Below are 18,210 nucleotides of genomic sequence, written 5' to 3'. Positions count from 1 at the left end.
CAATTTATCTTGAAAAGAAAAACAGCTGCAAGCTAATGCCTTTTACTAAAAATCACATGTATGTCTTCTAGCTGTCGATGGTCTGTATGGCATACTGTTGGTCACAGTTCAACACCATGCTCTTTTTTAAAGATGTCCACATCAGATACAAGAAAGTCAACACCCATCCACTCATGGCATTGATACAGCCAAACCTCAAAGAACAGGCTGCAGAATGAAGAGATACAAGAATCAGATTTGTCCTTTAGCTTCTGGAAGGAGTACCCCTAAAGCAAATGAAAAAAAAAATAATGGATTAGGATTATTTTAGTGCAAAGGTGCTGAATATACAATCTCTAATAAGTAACTTACAAAAGATATGGAATAAAGAAGAAGAATCACAACCTTCTAAACAAATCCTGTAATTATTACAGCAGGAAATATGGGTGCAATGATGATCCACACAGAAAGAGCCTGACTGACCTTTATTTGCTACTTTTCATCCCTTTATACAAACCCATTCTGTGGAAGATTCCTCTAGAAAAGTTTTCGAAGGAATAGGTCAAGATTCAAAGACAGACACATACCAGCAAGTAACCCAAGCTCATGATGAAGCTGAAACTAGACTGCAATGAAGCTACTCCCACACAGTGCCTGGCCAGCCTAGGGATGTGTCATTGGTTTTTTAGTGTCTTGACAAGAGATAGTCACTGCTCTTGCACTTTCCCAAGCAGGTCTTTGGTATAAATTCTGTCTGTTCATCTCTGGAGATGCAGCTTACAGTTCTTGTTCTCTGTGGTCATGTTTTGCTGAATGAGATTCCTTCACAATTAGCTTTTCTCTTAGGTCCATCAGTGGATGGACATCAAGATATGTCTGAACACAGCCTGTCTTCTGCTGAGGTTTACCTTAACTCAAAGGGCCATCATAACTTTTATTCTCTTCACAGGTTGCCACTACTCATCAGTGAATAACAGACAACATGGAAGTGAGAAGTGCATCCAAAAAACTCCTTTAAGAGGTGTTTGCCTTTTCTTCCAGTCATCTGGTTGAGCATATTGGCACTGAGGTGCTTCAGCCTCTTTACACAGACAGGAGGGGACTGGGCTTTTTCCTGGAGATGCTGCTCATTAGGACACTTACACGGGTGGAAAAGTTCATGCCACATTTATTTTTTTATTTTTTTTATTTTCTGGAGAAAATATTGTCAAATCTGAAAACAGTTTAGATGATTAGCCATTTCTTTTTCCTCATATTTTTTTTCTAAACAAGAACATGGAAACTTGATATTTTCCTTCAAGTACCAAAGAAAAAAGACAGCAACTTGGGAGGCATTTTTGCTTTGTGCCAGAAGTTAAGAGAAAAGGCCATTCAACTGAAAAAAAAACATATTTACCGAAGACTCCGAAGAGCACACATTCACTCAGTGCTCTCTTTAAGTTATTCTGCAAACTCAAGTAGATGTCGTTGTGTTAATTCAACACAGCTCATGGTTTCAAGCATCTCTTTATAGTCAGGAGCACTGGAAACTTGCTTTCATGTTTGAAATGAGAATTGTTATACTAATCTGAGTACATGACTGTAACAACCTAAAGCAAAAATGACTGAATTCTGCCCTCAAGCAGAATGAGCACGCAGCATTTCTGAAGGAAATTCTGAAATGCTATGCTAGTGCTATGAGCTCCATTTCTGATTGGAGACTCTAAGGTAAATATACCTCAGTTCTCTCAGAAACTGAAGGTATAGCCACAAAGTCTGATAAAACTTTGCAGATAAATTTATCTCTGGGCTTAATTCCAGTATCAATTGTTCAACTTGAAAATTACTTGAAAAAAAATCTAAAAGCACCTGAATGAATAGTTTCCCCTAGCTATAGCCATATAAATGCATCACAAGAATTCAGTGTTAAGGAATGATATTGTCAATGGTGTCATATAAAATAAAACCACCAGCAACACCTTGCAAAATATACCAACTTAAGATCAATTTCCTCTTTCAGAAAACTTTCATATTCTACATGTTTCTAAATCTCAAATATAAACGCAAATGTGTAATATAGATGCTTGTCATGTAGGCTACTGTGACAGCCAATGTTTGAATGCCTTACAAACACATGTGCTTTGTATGAAGTCACCAGTAAAATGGAAAACTGAGCCTGACTGTTCTTATACAAATGACTTTAAAGCGTGGTGTGTCCCCTGTTGAAATAGTTGTGTTGGAGTAAAGCTAGAGTGAGAGAGCTGGAAATAAGACCAGTCAGTTCAACTCAGTTGCCTCCAAAAGTCAGTTCCTGCACCCAGCAACACAAGTTACAGAAACAACCTGCTATGGCTGGAGCAACCCAGAAGTGAAAGTCTTGGAAGTTTTGCTTTTAACTCTCAGGGGCCATATAGTAGGACTGCTAAGAATATAACTAGGGAAGCTGTCCAGGAAGTAGAAAGATACTTAGCAATCAGAGAGAGAGGCTTATGAATACAGAAAAAAAACCTATAAAAACATTGCAGTTCGATGCAAATTTTAAAGAGGTCCACTGTAATCTGTGCATCTACAGAACAGGATCAAGCATGAATTGATTCTTTTCTTGCTATATGCATTCTTGCTTGCAGGTGTGTAGATGAGCTTTTCATATCTGCAACCCATTTTTGCATATAGATACCACTGGCTTCTGAGCATATATTTCCCCTGGGTTGAGACTCACTGATTCCTCCTACACTGCTTAAAAGGAGGGGGAGAGGTCCGATCAGTGAGCTTTATTGGTTGAAATAAGTCTGTGAGAGTCTTGTGGAGACCAAGACACAATATTTTTGGATTATTTACATGGATGGTCCACTGATGAGAGTGCATTTCAGGTCCTGTTTTGTGGCAGGCCTGCAGAGCACCTGGCATGTTACAGCCCTGCAGCTAGCACAGAGAAACTCAAGGGTTTAATGCTTTTTCAGTCCTTAGGATACACATGGGTATTTCAACTACCTGACAGCCACCATCTGTTACCACAAAGCAATGGAGGAACTTTTAATAGGAGAGCAGCTAAGAGTGCTTTGCCACAAAAAAAGTTAATTAAGGTTTTGTTAACAGCTCTTTTAAATAATGTCTCCTCACTGAGAATGATCTGAAATTGTATTAGTGAGTTTCAGTTATAGGTAAACACCTATGTCCCTAAGGGCACCCTTGTTCAGAGATGAAGGATGAGAAATAGGAACAGCCCTTTATGCTGTGGATGCACAGCCAAGTCCAAAGCAAAAAATACAACAAAAATGCGTCCAATTTTTCTGCAGCTTTATGTTAGGCCTATACTTTATGCTGACATGAACCTTCTGCTCTGTTCATCTTTCCTGCTCTACTTTCTGGGATCCAACTTTGCATACATTGGTTGGCTGGTTTTGACACTCCAGATCTGCAGTGATTCACCTCCTGTGTTATCCATGATAGGTGGATATCAATGTGAAAAAAATAGTCACCTCATACCCTTATTTACACTCTTGGCTTTTTTTATAATTGAACATAACACAGAAGAAGCAGAGGAAACAATATATTTCAGAATACATCCAAATCTAGCTTTTACAAACTGATCCAGACCACCTCTTTGAGAACAGGTTACACACTGCAGAGGGATGCATAACTTGCTTATGAACTGCTGGATATTTTTTTCCTTTCTAATTACATTTTTCCAAAGGAAAAAAAAATCAGGCTTTTTTCAGATAAAGGTATTTCTGCTTTTGATGGATGAAATAAATTAGTCTGCAAACCCTTGCAGACTGCCAACAAGTTTTCAATAGGAACTGGAATGAAGCCATCAATTAATTTCATTAATTCCATCAGGTGGCAAAAACCCCATCATGTATTCTTGTAATTCTGCTCTTTAAGCACTAAATAATGAGGTGACCCAAAGTGTGGTGTCTCACTACCAGTTCTCTGGGTATCACTGTGATATACAGGGACACTTTGACTGTCTCCAATTGCCATTACTAGCAATAGCAATTAGATTTATACATCTTTGGTTCTGGGAAAAAAAAATTACAAGACTGTTCTTGTGAAACTTGTGAAACTTGTAACTTGCAGACTCAGAGCTGTTAAAATGAAAAAACTTCTGGCATTTTAAGCTAAAAGCCTAACACCCCAGCAGTGAGTCTGGTGATTAAAATTTGGTTACAAATCAGTTCCAAGAGTTGATCCCAACTGAATTTTGTAATCTGGTTCAGATTGGAACACTGCATGAGAACTACAAAGACTTGATTTTTTACTTTGGTAAAAAATGCAGACTTGCATGCAAATATTTTGGTTTATCCATCTCTACTTAGCTAGATGAAATCATAAGAACTTCTTTTTGAGCCTTATGATGTACTTCATTGAACAAAAAGCGATTCAGGTCATGGTTGCCATTTGTACCTTCCTTGTTCCCTTTCTTCTGGGAAGTGTGAGTAGTGTGGATCTTTTAATTGGGTTCTGCCTATAGCCGAGACCCAGAGATTAGTGACCACTGACAATTCCACCATTCCTGCCATTATCTTGATTTGGCACAAAAACACCCCATGCAAAGGAAATATTTGTATCTTGGACCTCCATATGTTTTAAGAAAGGTTTATTCCCCAAGGGTTCTGTATATATTCCAGCAGGTTACTTCATTAAATGAGCATATCAAATTTGATTGGAAGTTCTCATCAGCTTTCTGTTCCATTTAGTTTTATTTTTATACAGATGAAGAAATTACTGTTACACCCATACCCACTGACAAGCCAACTACATTACTTCACATCTACTTTATAACCAGATATAATTACATAACCTCTTGGTTTATTTTCTTCCAGAACTCATGCATCTTCACAGAATCTGTTCCATCTGATCTGAGGCAGATTTTGGCCTAAAAAATGGTTTTCAAGACATTTATATGGTTTATTTTTTTTCCTATATTGAATATTGCACATTTATTAACCACACTTTGATTCAAGCAGAGCTGCAAGGGCTTCACTGATGCAGTGGAGAGGCTGTGTTAGTGAAAGGAAAAGACAAGCCCAGCATCAAAACATTCTGCATAAATCTCGTTGTTGTGGGAGAGCTTCCACCATTTCAGACCCATGCTATAAAATTTCTCTTAGCACACTGTGTTCCCTGTACTTCATTCCTCTTAGTTATAGGCACTAAAGCAACTTTCCCATCTGAAATTTCCCATCAACATTCCTCCTCAAATCCTCTTGGGTTTCACTCATTTCAGAAATAAAGCAGACAGAACTGCAAGGTTTTTCACCTCCCTGTATAAGGGCTACCTTGGTTAAGAATGAGGCTGGCAGATTACATTCATGTCAAAAGAAATAGCTGGGCAACTAAAAATAGAATACAAACAAGTATCTGTCAATTTTTGCAGAACCATAATTTTATATTAGTATAAACTGACTTAAATCAATTAAGGCAGATAACTGTCAGGCAGCTTTTTAATGCTCATCCCAAGTTGCTTTTTTAAACACATATTCAGAGACCACATCGTCCCTTTGTTCTAATTAATCGCAACAACACTAAACAATCTGGCATAAACATACTCTTTCATTCGTGCCAAGGAATATTAAGCTCCTCTTAGATCCCAAAGAAGGAAAAGGCAGGAAGGGCACCAGGAAGGGCAGATGCTCACCCCTTCTCATCATTAGCTGCCGGTCTGGAAGCATTGTCATATGTTATCAGTTTTAATGATTCAACCCTGCAGCCCTTTCTCCCAACAGTTCTGTTTATTTTAGTGGCTAGAGCTGCAGAAGGTCTCACAAAGAAAAGCTGCAGCACCAGGCTCCTTAATGCTTTCTTGTTTAGACAATGCAATTGCATATTGCAGAGCACATGGAGAGAAACTTAAAGTCAAGGATATTATTTTCTATGAAAATATCTCCCTTCCACATGGTTATGTGGCTGCTGCTGGCACGCTAAAATAGCTGAAGCATTTGAGCACTGGCATTTCTCCTCTTTAGCCAGTGACAGAAAGAGATTGCACTGGACTATGACTCTTCCTAGATCCGTGGGGGTGGGCAGGGGTCTGCAGGGTCTCCAGCCCAATCTCTTTCTCAGAGCAGGCAGAGTGGGAGCAGGTTGTCTAGAGTTGAGCCCATGAGGATCTTCATGGAGGGAGATGTCATGCCCACTCTGAGCAACCTGTCTGAGGGCTTGGACTCCTCTGTAAAAATACTCCTTGCATGAAGCTAGAATTTGCCATCTTCCCACTTGTGTCTCTTGCCTCTCCCCCATTATCCCATCTCATCCCACTGCAAACTATTTTGTACTACTAAAGGATGCAATAGCAGGGGACCATTTACTGTGTGGGCATCATGAAACAGATCACCTTCACATCTCCCACATCGCTACAGAAATGAGGAGGAAACTACTTTTAAGATTATCTACCAGAGGAATACCATGAAACCTGTTGCCTGCAGTAACAGGACTGCCAGGACACGATGCTGGTGAGGGGTAAGGCACAGTGGGGCTGTGAGCTGACACTGCTCCTGCCACGACAGTACCTGTCTTGTGCACACATGGGAAAGCACTTATTGCTGCTCAGAGCAGTCACCCAGAAGCTATGTCTTGTCTACAGACCAAGACATATGCTGCAGTGGCTGAGGAGAAAGAAATCCTCAGGGCAGACAAAATCCATGCTCATCCTGGATGGTTTTTCTTTACTTCAGCCTGTTCCAGACTGCACCAAGGTCACACACACTAAAATCACATGCCCAAACAGGCTTTGCAGGGATTAAGCTGAGCCAGAACTGACACATCCCCTGCATCAGAAGAACACTGCCATACAAAAGCAACAACAGCATATAATTGAAATAATTTATTTACCACTAGAGCACCACAAAAACAGACATACAATGTGTTAAAATACAGAGTAATCGATCACCAAAGTACAACACAGCTGTCCTTTAAGTTCCTTTTTTTTTCTCCTTTAAACCATGCCAACCATACAACTATATTGATGCTAAATGCATAAAAAAATGCTGTCCTACTTCACCCAGCTAAGTGCTAAAATTCCCCCCTCAGCCCCATTCAGTCCCTTGAGTGTGATCTTTCAAGGTGCTGAACATTTCCCATCAATTCTCAGAGACTTTGCTCAGTGGCAATTACCTTGTAGTGATATAGCCTCTGGCTCAAAATCCTTGAGCTGTTGCAGACCAGGCTACAAGGGGGATTTACACCAGACCTGAGGAGTGCTTAGGACTCACATTACCCCATCCTGTAGAAGGGAATTTCACTCATGAGTTCTGCACATTGTAGGATCAGGCTTAACATCCTTGGTAATTAAAGGGAAATATATGCCTAATAAACAAAATAGTTGTAGGAGCTTTGTAATAGAGTATTTCCAATACTATCAGTGCATTTTGAGGAAAAAAATCTTTTTTTAAAAAAAGTACTTGGTTTTGGGGTAATGACTTACAAAAATAAGGCTTAACACTTAATATTAGAGAAAAATTGCAAAACCAAACTGAAATTATCAACTGCGTCCAGCGCATAGTCAGTATAGTTGGACAACTATGCTATCTCCTGTGCCATTTTTTCAAAGCTTCAGAGGTTTTGAGCTGCATTCCCATTAACAGAGAATTGCAAAAATGTTTTTGAAGTTTTTAAAAATGTGTTCATCCTTGCCTCCTTTCCTGTCCAACAAAAACACAGTTCTCATACTGAACCTGATAAAACAAATTTTGCTGCTCTATGCAGCAAAATCCAGAGTATTTACTACCCTGAGGAGTTTCACTGAGTTCAGTGCATCTTCTCACTGGAGTAAGTCTGGCTCAAGCAAGTGTTAGCAGGGCAGATTTTTCAATTGTTCATCTCAATTCACTAAATAACTCAGATGTCTAACATACCTCCTCCTCTGCACTGAGTCAATGGGTGGGATTAGATCATGTGTGGGGCTATGTTTCCATCCAGGCAATAAGTACAGGCTCTACTGAAGTCCTGAGGAGCTACATATTGCAAGCCACTGGGGTACTTCAGTTTTGCATCAGTGTTCCGCTGAAGCCAAAAAAAATTGCACTTCCTAAAACTGGAGCTGACAGCATCAAGCTCAGGAGTGTCCTCCTGACACCACTCGGGTCACTGACAGAAAATGTCTTTTGCATCCAAACAGTACGTTTCTAACACAGTTTTCCAGCTTTGCTATGAAAAACCATTCATCATGGGAAAAGAACTGAATGTGCCTTCTTTGTGATTTTTTCGCTAATTTAGGCTTGGGCTTTTTTTAAATTAAGAGTATGATGTGGATTTAATCTTTTTTTTTTTACTCTCTCTACAATATTTAAATGTGTAACTACAACCTTGTGTTCCTTTTTTTTTTTTTTTTTTTTTTTCCAGAGAAGCTCTAATGTGAAATCAAATGAAAAAATTTACAAACACCCAAATCAGCAGCCTGATTCTGCTAATCCTTACATGCACACCAATAGCCTAAAGGGACCTGCCATGCTGCTGCAGAAGTTAAAGGCAAACCTCTGTTACCTGCAGCAGGGGGAGGATCATTGTTCCCATGGATTAAATGTGGGGTCAAGTCCCTGCTGTGTGTGAGGCCAGCACTTGGCCCTTGGTGGCAAACCGGTCCCTCTTACACCCTTCTCGGGGCATCTCTGCAGCAGACACTTCCTACCTGCCTTCTGCACAGTGGTGAATGTCATTCATTCTCTGCAAGGGTTTGCCTCACCAGGCTGGGACACCTCTTCTCACAACACCTTGCTCCCTGCCCATCTGTTTAAATGTCTATATAAAGGTCCAGGAATCAGAACCACATCACGATTCATGTGTTACAAACGGGGACGACCAAAGGAGGGAAGGGAGGAAGGGGGGGGAGAGATAATTTTAACCCATCCTTTTTATAAAACAGAAAAACAAATGGAGTCAGGTAGCTTATGTCATAGTGATGAACAATATACAAAGCACATGTATAGTAATTATTATAAAACATGTATTTGTAGTGCAAGTCAAAATATAGGGACTCTACTCATACTGGCCAGCTAGAGGGAAACACATGATTCTGAGTGATCAAAAAGAGCCCCAAATTCAAATTCAAACTCATAAGAGCTGACAGTATTACAGAGTACAAAAATATGGTGAAAATTTACACATTACACATAAAGTACTTAATTTTTTAATAGTTTACAAATAGAGATCTACAGATATGTTTCCAATTAAGCTGGCTTTTACTACCTACCTATTGTAATACTCTAGGTATGGTTACATATACCAAAAGAACAAAAAATTCCCATAGCATAGCTATACAGCAACATATTAAGGTCTGAAGATTAGACCAGTACATGTTAAATATTTCACTGGTTTACTAAGCTGACATTTTAAATCATTTACAGTAAAAAAAAACCTTATAGACTTGTCTTTGAGACTGAAACAGAGTGTCCTTTATTAGTAAATTATTCAGTATTTAAAACAAGGGTTTGAGACCTTACAAGAAGCCTCTCTAGGCAGCTGGAATGAAAAATAAGGTATTTTAAAGACAGAGTTTCTCCATAATGTAATAACTGGCTTCTATTTTAATCGACCTAAACTAACCATTACTTTTTTGATTCTTTTGAGCTTGTGTTCCCCAAGGCTTTGTATGTATTTCTGGCAGCTTATTTGGTCTCCACTTTGTCCACACTGGTTGGTTTTCTTTTTTCCAATGGTGATACGGAAATGTTCATTTGATAGTTTTTACACACAAATAAATAATGCAGTTAACTCTACAACTAAGAGGAAATGGGTAGGATGCCTATTGCATGACAATACAGAGAGATCAAGTAAGGCTCGGGACAGATACAGCAACTCCACTTCATGGGATTTTCCTGTTTTTTTCTTTTCACATAGTAACACTAACAAATTTCTTCCAGTGTTTATTTTTAAAAGGTTTTTTATTTCCTTTAACTTTGCTTCTTGTTTATCTCACACTATGTTTAGGTGAAATGTAGGATAAAGGCCTTCAATGTTTTGCTTCAGATGCCAGTTTAAAAAAAAATAATCAAAAAACAACAAACTTTCAAACAGTTCAGACTAGTACCGCTTTTTTTTTTTTCTTCTGCTTTTTTTTTTTTTTTTTAACACTGATGAACCTGGATTTTTTGTTTTCTTCTTTCTCGCTCTCTCTTTCTTTTTTCCCTTGGTTATTTTTTTAATACACACGTCATGCTGTTCCAGGGGTATCCTTTAGCTGCACTTGCAAGACTTTACAATCATGTTGGAGAGCTGTTCAATTTTGGGTGTTTTGCCAATGTAATAGAGAATGGTCAGGGGTTCCAAATCCTGGGATACACAGCATGGAGAGGCAGAAGCTTCTGGATTTATGGTGTTATACAAGCTGAGTACCTAGAAGGAGAAAGGAAAAAAGAGATTAAGTGAGCTACCTCTGCCTTCCTGCCACTGCAGAGCAAATTCCTTTCTGCATCGCTTCCTCCCACAGTGCCCGAGAGAAAGCTCACTGAAAGCCATTCGAAAATTCCTAGATTGTAATATTTTTATGCTTCTCCAGTTCCAGCCAGTGTCACAGTCTGTCCATGTTTCCTAAGGTTTTATCCATCCAGTCTCAAACCTCAGAAAAGGTACATGCCTGGAGCCTGCATTGAAAGTGTAACCCTTTGAATCAATACACATATTATTGATATGGAAAGAAGAAATGCAAAGGGTTTTTTTCTGTGCCTCCAGACTGGTATTTACTGTTACAGGATTTTGGCACCAAAGGAAGAAGAAACCCCATCAGTGCATATCCACTCTTCTGCTTTTTCACTCTGGCTTCATTTTGCTAAGTGCCATTTGTGCCACCCTGCAAGCACCAGGACTCAAGCTGCTGCTACTCCCGGTGAGAATCAGCTGTGATGAAGTTAGCAGTGCTGGTGCTTTATGTCACATTGGATTCATATGCATGGTTCTCTGAAAGGAAGTATGTAGGGTTACCCACTGAAGATGCATAGGTATTGCTGAGGATGCCATTAATGTGTTAGCCAAACACCAAGTGACCTTTTCCTAGAACTTCAGCACAACATTTGCAGCTTAGAGAGACAGAAGATCTGTTCAGGACAGAAACACTAACTACTTTATTAAGCAACTTCTGCCTCCTTAGGCAATTATCCAAACCACATATTTGTGACCATGACAGTTATTCTTCCTCTTTCCTTTAAAAACAAGTGCTGCTCCAAACTGTGTACTTAGCTACCCAACACCAGCATGGAAACATACTTACGTATTTATACATCTGCTTGCTGACATTCCTAATGCCACAGACAGTGACAGCTACAAAGGCTTAGAAAGGGGAGACATCATTCTCAGTAGACCTGAGGGTGAAATTCTTGCTTTATGACAACTGTGATGCAAATGTCTGCCTCTTGCATTTACTGTCTAGATATCCTTTTTGACAATACGCTCTTCACAGCAGGATACTTCTCATCCTAATGCAGTTGACTAAAATACCACACCTTATCTCTAAAATAAAAAGTCCCATCTCAGACAACTTCAGCAACCCAAACACAAGGTTCCTCCTCTGCATATGAATTTTCAGTGTACAAGAATGAATAAAGCTTTTGAAGTAACCACTATATTTTGAATCTACCAGTATATTTTAATGAAATTCAGCACGCTAGCATACCAGTAACAAAGAACAATGAAAAATGGCAGGTCATAAAATTAGGTGATAATCACGTGGAATGATTCAGCCCTTCTGTTACTCTAATAGTGCTTCCCTCAGTACTTCTGCTGACCAAACACATTGTACTGTCTTCCATTCGTGCTCTCGAATGAAAGGTCTCTTCCTAAACAAACTAAAGCTGGACCACATTCGTACTCAGAAATAACATTCCTTTCATCCACCCAACCATGTCATATCAATGAACACCTTAAAAAAAAGAAATATCTCTGGGCCAATACATTCCTACTGCTTTAGCACTAGCTTGAGGCATGTGCAAGTCCCTCTATAGGGCCACATTCCATCATCGTTAGTTACTGAGATAATAAATACCTTTGGCCATGCTGATGCCAGTCCTAGAAATATGTTTTACCCTGCAGTTACAAAACACAAGCTGAAAATTAGCAAAATCATTACTTACTCTGCTGTGCTGTGTGTCTGAGCTCCATAAATATGGGCAGGCTCCTGCACAGAAATTAGCATGATATCCTTTAGGTTCATGAATCCATTTCCAGCCAAGATCCCTCTTGAAGTCAATATAAAGTGGACGTAGACAGCAGTTATCCTGCACATTCCTGGGAAATAAAATACAGACATATACATTGGAGATAACAATGACAACACTGGTAATAAAAATAATCCAGTTGCTTGCTCCCTAAATGATGCTTTACAGGTAGGTAAGTCCAAGTCCCAAAAATTCACAACCAAATCAGTGGTAGATCATACTGTAACTGAAATAAGATGCTTAGACATGGCAGGACTGGGTTATACAAAGTTAGCCATTTTCCTGGAGGACCAGTAACTACTTTTCTAAAGATTCTCTCTGAGCAGGTGAACACAGTGGAGGTGATAATTTGGCTGTAACTATAGGGCTGATGGATCTGGGAATCATCCAAGATGGAACTCAGCCTCTGCTTTCTAAGACCACAAACTTCATCTGCCACTGCCTCTGCAGGACTGGAGAGTGCTGAGCAGATAACCTGCTGCACACAGACCCTGTGGGTCCGCAAATGAGAGTCTGTATAAATGCCAACTGTAAAGAAAGATGATAAGCAACTGCATTACACCTCTGATGGTGGCACTAACATGTAAATATACTGAATATGGATGCATAGTTACCTAAAGCAATAGGCAGCATCTAGAGCACGCTTCTTCCGCCGACTGGGCTGTTGCGACTCAAGTCTGTAGGAGGGTAATAACATTAGCAGAAGATGTGGGGTCTTCCCACTGTATTTTTTCCTACTGGACTTTAAAGCTTTCACATCACCACTGGAATATGTGTAGTCATCAATACCTTCAAAAAATACATTTTGGTGATAAACATTGTGTTGCTTTTTCTTCACATATTAAATAAACCATTTATTTAAAAATACTCTTTCAGAAACTGGGAATGACAGTGTCAGCCTACCATGTATACTGGGGAAGTGGAGGCAAATTTCAACTCAAGGCCCCTAAGATATTTACAGTTCTCACATTATCTGTTTTATCAGCCCTCCCACATTCATAGTCATTTAAAGGCATTTCAGTACATTTACCAGACAGAAAAGATTACTTCTGTGACTGCATCTGCACTGCTTTATTTCAAATGACCCAATTAGTGGGACTTTTGTCATTTCACTTAGAGCAGCGATGCACCTCTTAAAACCATAAAGCACCATAAAACACCATAAAGCACCCTTGGATAATTCACTTTCATTTCCCACTGCTCACTTTCATACCATTATTCTTCTCTTGCACACTTACTTTTTTCTAATGTTTGTAAATTCTCTTTCTCCCATTGCTGGTTTATTGTGATCTCCTATTTTTTTTCTTTTTCAGAAAATCAGTTATTCTAGCACCTTCTTTTGTATCGGCATGGCAACATTGGTCAAAGTATTTCTTCTTGAAATGGCAATCAACAACCTCAAATTTTTCTGTTTTCTCTTGAAGCAGTAACTGCCTTACTAGATTATTATGGCAACAGCACAGGCAAAAGATTCAAGGTATTAGCCTTTCCTAGGAGTCCAAACAGCTCATGTTAAGACTGTTGCTAAGACCCTTTTGAAAACTAACCTCCTGAACTAGACAAAACTATCTAAAAAGATACACCTTTTTTTTTTTTTTTGTAACATTTGCAATTACAGCGATCAAGTATCATAGCAAGTTTTTAAGTACACAAAATGGCTTTAATCATTTGTACAGTACATGTATTTACTTAGAGAAAAAATTCCAACACAGTGAAACAACAGTTAGAAAAACTTAATACTTAACAAGGAACATAGCTAAATCTTTAGAAAACAAATGAACCAGAGCATGATACACTTTTTAATAAATGAGAACTGCATAAACAGAATGTGGATTTCTTCTAACATAGCCATAGGTTTATATGTACTTGAGGAAGATAACTATAGCACTGTCAATTATATAACTTTTTTTTTTTTTCTTTGAAACTGAAACTTTAATGGCTTAAAACCACAATGGATCTTTGTGACCTCTGTAGGGGTTGGAAGGAACCTTTGGAGATCATCAAGTAGATCACCATGATACACCTACTCTTTATCACCTTGTCTGCTGTCCATAAGAAGCACACATATCCATAATTCTAAGTACACACACTTGTTTGTTTCTTATTGACTACTCAATCCAATTTTTAAGTTCTTTCCAAGCTGTCAGCATAACAAATACTTTGTGGGAGTAATATGCAAATATGCTACAATAAATTTAATGTGCCTATGGAGATATATAGAGATAATAATTGCTAACTAAAGTAGGTCTGTTGACTTCACCTGAGAATCAGACTTTCACTGCTGGAAGCAGAAGCACATAGCTCACATAGCTAGGCATATTGCTTCTGTTTCTTCAACCCACAATACAGCAGTGGTTAAACACTGTAGGACATTTCTAGAAGTTTGGCACCTAATGCTCAGCTCCTCCCAAAGCAACTGATGCCTTTACTCAAAGTAATTTAAAGTAGTACTGACATGACTAAAAAATAAAGGGAAAAAAAAAAAAAAGAGTAGCTGGAGATGCTTCGATACTTCGTGTGCCTGAAGTAGTTGTGCAGGTACTTAAAAAGACTGGGACCCTCAATATTCAGTGAGGGCAAAGAGAGGTGTTTCTGTAAGCAAAGCATCCAAATGTTGTCTTATATTTTGGAAATTTGCATTAAGCAAGCATTGCTTAACACTCATAAAATGCAACACGCTCACACACATTATATAATGTAAGCAGCTTACATGTGTGCCAAACACTACCCTAATTTGACTTTCCAGCAGGAGACTCCTCTAAGCCTGAACCATTACAGTGCTAGGATGGACAGCAGTCAAAGGGTTTATTTAAAAAACACTCAGCAAGTTTTCACATGACTACCTAACAATGGATCATCTACTGTGCAAAAGTCTTTCCTACATCCAAAATTGTACATGTATCCACTGTGTATGCTTCAAACTGTAATACAGACACTAAAGGACATTGAAGCTGCACGTATAGAATGAGACAGCTTATTCATGCCATTTGGTTTTAGAATAGTTCAGCTAATACAGTTTTACCCTTAGGCCTTCAATACCATTTCCTAGCAGCTGAGAATCAAGATTCCCAAATAAACAAGTTTTCAGTCCTCTAAATGACATTTTAGAGGCACAGTAACAGCCCCTTGTTTCCCTCCTCAATTAGTAAGTACCACAACACTTAAAAAAGCTTTTTGCTTTTGTTACCTGCGAATCTTGCTTCAAGCTCCTCACTTTTATTTGGGATGATATAATTATTGGAAGGCACAAAGGTGCAGCACGGACAATGTAAGCTTATCTTAAATCCGAGATTCCTGTCTGAAAAACATAAGAGTAAGTGGAGTTGGTTTTTAGCCATGGAATGACTCTGAAAGACTGCTGAGTTAATGGAGGAGCAGTTGGGGCAGGAGTGAAGGCAAAGAGCACTTGTCACCTCTGTGATGGAGCCACTCATGTACAGCCTCAGTGACATCAAAAGACAACCATTCTCCTTCTGCTCTTGTTTTAACTACCTTGCTGTCGATGTAGCGCTGTCCTGGTGAGGATAACTCTTTAGATTTTAGAACCTGTAAGAAACAACAAATATAATTGCCTATAGGTTAGCAATTACCTATTTTTTTATTTAAATGGACCACCAACAGTTTAAAACAGCAGAAGAACCTATTACAGCTCAAACCTCTAGCAGCAGATGCACACTCAGGCATGCTTTCAAAAAGAATTTTCCTTGGGTGTGTGAGGAGAGGAAGATGATATAGAAACACCCTAATGAAATCAGCTTATGCTTCCAAGCAAAATATGCCATCACATATTCCTTCCTAAGAGAAATCACACAGAAAGACTGCCCTGAAAACTTACCCTGCAAAACAAGTGGTCAAGAGATCATAGTAAATGGATCAGCAGAAGAAGCTATTTGATCTTCTTTGGTAATACTTACACTGTTTAAAGGGTAATATCAGATGCTAAAGTTAAGCCTGTACAATTTAGCTTGTACACTGCAGATATAGCATCACTCACCCATAACTAAACTCTGTGGTATTCCCTTATTAATGCTTCTAGCCTTCCCTCTGACTTCAGGAACTTGTCATACATTAAAGAAAGTTATACAGGTACAAAGAAAGTTCATACAGGTAACCTGTGGGCATGCACAGACAGACTGGTGTCAATCGTGGCCACACCTGGATTTCTGCAATGGGTGTTACTGCTTCTATCTAAAATTTGATGCCATCTGTGTTTGTATTTGCATCAAAACTCAAAACTTTCAGCAAAAGTTGCTATTGAGCATGCAAAAAATAACTTTGAAAAAAAAAAAAAAAAAAAAAGGGCTCCTCCCTTTCAATTTCAAGTTTCAAGTACTCATCGTCTTCCTCCTAACTAAACAATTCCGTGAGCGCTTTCCCACATACAGGAGAGCCTATTATCTACCCTAACTCTGGGATGAAAAAAATGGATTTCTGGCTACTAACAGGTTTCCCAGTTATTACTGTGTTGATAGTTTTGCGATGCAGGAAGCTGGAATACAGTGCAACACTAAGTCAACTCCAAACAAGATACCACACAATAACATCACTTTGTAACTTTTGGCATGCCAGCTGTGTAACTTCGTGTTATCGTTTTGGGTTCCTTCTCTCTTTAACCATCCAAGTCCATCTCCAAATGAATAACTGACAATGCCTCATTGTTTCCTCCTATTTTTTTAGCCCAAGCCAACCTGACATCTAGTAAACGCTGCTGGAATAAAACAATGGTGAAATGCATAATTCATGTGAAGAAAAATATTTCAAAAGAGTTGTGAAATTACATCATCATGATAAAATTAGGCCTTTCATAATTAAACAGAAAAGCAGGGTGGAGAAGGCCAAATTTTGTCCAACATGTATAGTTTCCCTATTTATTTCAAGGGAGTGCTGGACCTCTCAAAGGTCAACAGTGCTGCTCCCACAATAACATTTGTCTTCTGAGAAGAACAGCATCATGACAAGCTCTTTGCCTTCTTTCTGATCAACACATTTAACAAAAAGACATGAGAAGATGTTGTTCCAAATCCAGAAAATTACCTTGTACCCCTAGTAGGCAATGCTGAGATCTCCAGTAGAATCTGAGGCCACTCAAACATTGAACACTGGGACTCTTTTTTATGAGCCAACCTTCAAACAAAGTGTTTGAACAATTGTTTACATAGATCTGGCAGCAGCAAGAGGACTACCATTGCTCAGAAGTGCCAGAGTGATGACAGAATCAGTAATCAATACTGGGAATGTCCCAGAGAAGTACAAATATAACTGTGCCTTCCCTTTGGTCTTTATCAGGTCAATTAAAGTGTTTCTGAGGACGTAATGCAGCTGTTATCCTGCAAAGATGTGCTGGGGCAGGAGGGGGTATGAGGCAAATGGGATACTAGAACTTAGCTCATTTCTCTTCCTTTCTGCACAGTCATATCTTTCTGAAGACTCCAGAAACTGCATACCTCAGTTTTGGCAGTGATGTAAGGATATAAAACTAAGTAATTTGCCAAAACCAATCTCTTGATATTAACTACAACTGGTCTTAGACATGTTCTGAAGACTCAGCTGTGCCTTGGTATCCAAAGTGTCTTTATCCCAATCCCACTGCTATCAAAAGACAAAGACAATGGCTGGCAGAGTGTACCTAGAATGAAAGGCATTTGTGAAAGTACAAGAAATAGCCACTGCAGTATCCAGTGGTACAAAGAACATCCATCCTCAGCAATGAACTGAATGTCAAGAAAAGTGTTTGCAGGTTTTAAAACTGTAGGACGCTGTGGGACAGGATTAATACTGTAGATTAGAAAAACTAGATTTTATCTATACCACAGTATCTATAATATCTGAAAGTGAGGCTTCCCTTCATGTTGTTTATGCTGCATATTCAGGAAGAAAATTATAAAGAGTGAACTAAAAAGTAGAAAAGTATGGCATCATTTCCAGTTGACATCTCGGGTTAAGCAGGCATTAGTGGGTCTTAAGCAAAAGCCTTTTAAGTGCGATAAGTACCAGACTTAGTGAAACCAGAATGTCCTGTTTAATCTCCTTATCCTGAGCTGACTATCTTTATAGCATTAGGGTGATGTAGTATCTCAATAACCTGATTGCTTTTAAACAAAAATGA

General features: G+C 38.9%; 1 protein-coding gene across 1 annotated transcript in view; it reads right to left on the bottom strand.

Annotated features, from left to right (window-relative positions):
* Positions 1-6,769: 6,769 nt before the first annotated feature.
* TGFB2 (transforming growth factor beta 2) overlaps positions 6,770-18,210 on the bottom strand; it is a 66,597-nt gene continuing 55,156 nt past the window's right edge. The window contains exons 3-7 of the mRNA XM_071739679.1: positions 15,518-15,650; positions 15,292-15,402; positions 12,719-12,893; positions 12,021-12,174; positions 6,770-10,290 (exon numbers count right to left, since the gene is read on the bottom strand). Coding sequence (XP_071595780.1) covers positions 10,132-10,290; positions 12,021-12,174; positions 12,719-12,893; positions 15,292-15,402; positions 15,518-15,650 — 732 coding nt within the window. The 3' untranslated portion in view covers positions 6,770-10,131. The remainder of the gene's footprint in view (positions 10,291-12,020; positions 12,175-12,718; positions 12,894-15,291; positions 15,403-15,517; positions 15,651-18,210) is intronic.

Source organism: Heliangelus exortis, chromosome 3 (genome assembly GCF_036169615.1).
Source record: "Heliangelus exortis chromosome 3, bHelExo1.hap1, whole genome shotgun sequence".
NCBI classification, from domain to species: domain Eukaryota; kingdom Metazoa; phylum Chordata; class Aves; order Apodiformes; family Trochilidae; genus Heliangelus; species Heliangelus exortis.
The sequence above is the reverse complement of the archived record's forward strand: the minus strand, read 5'-3'. Positions and strand labels throughout refer to the sequence as shown.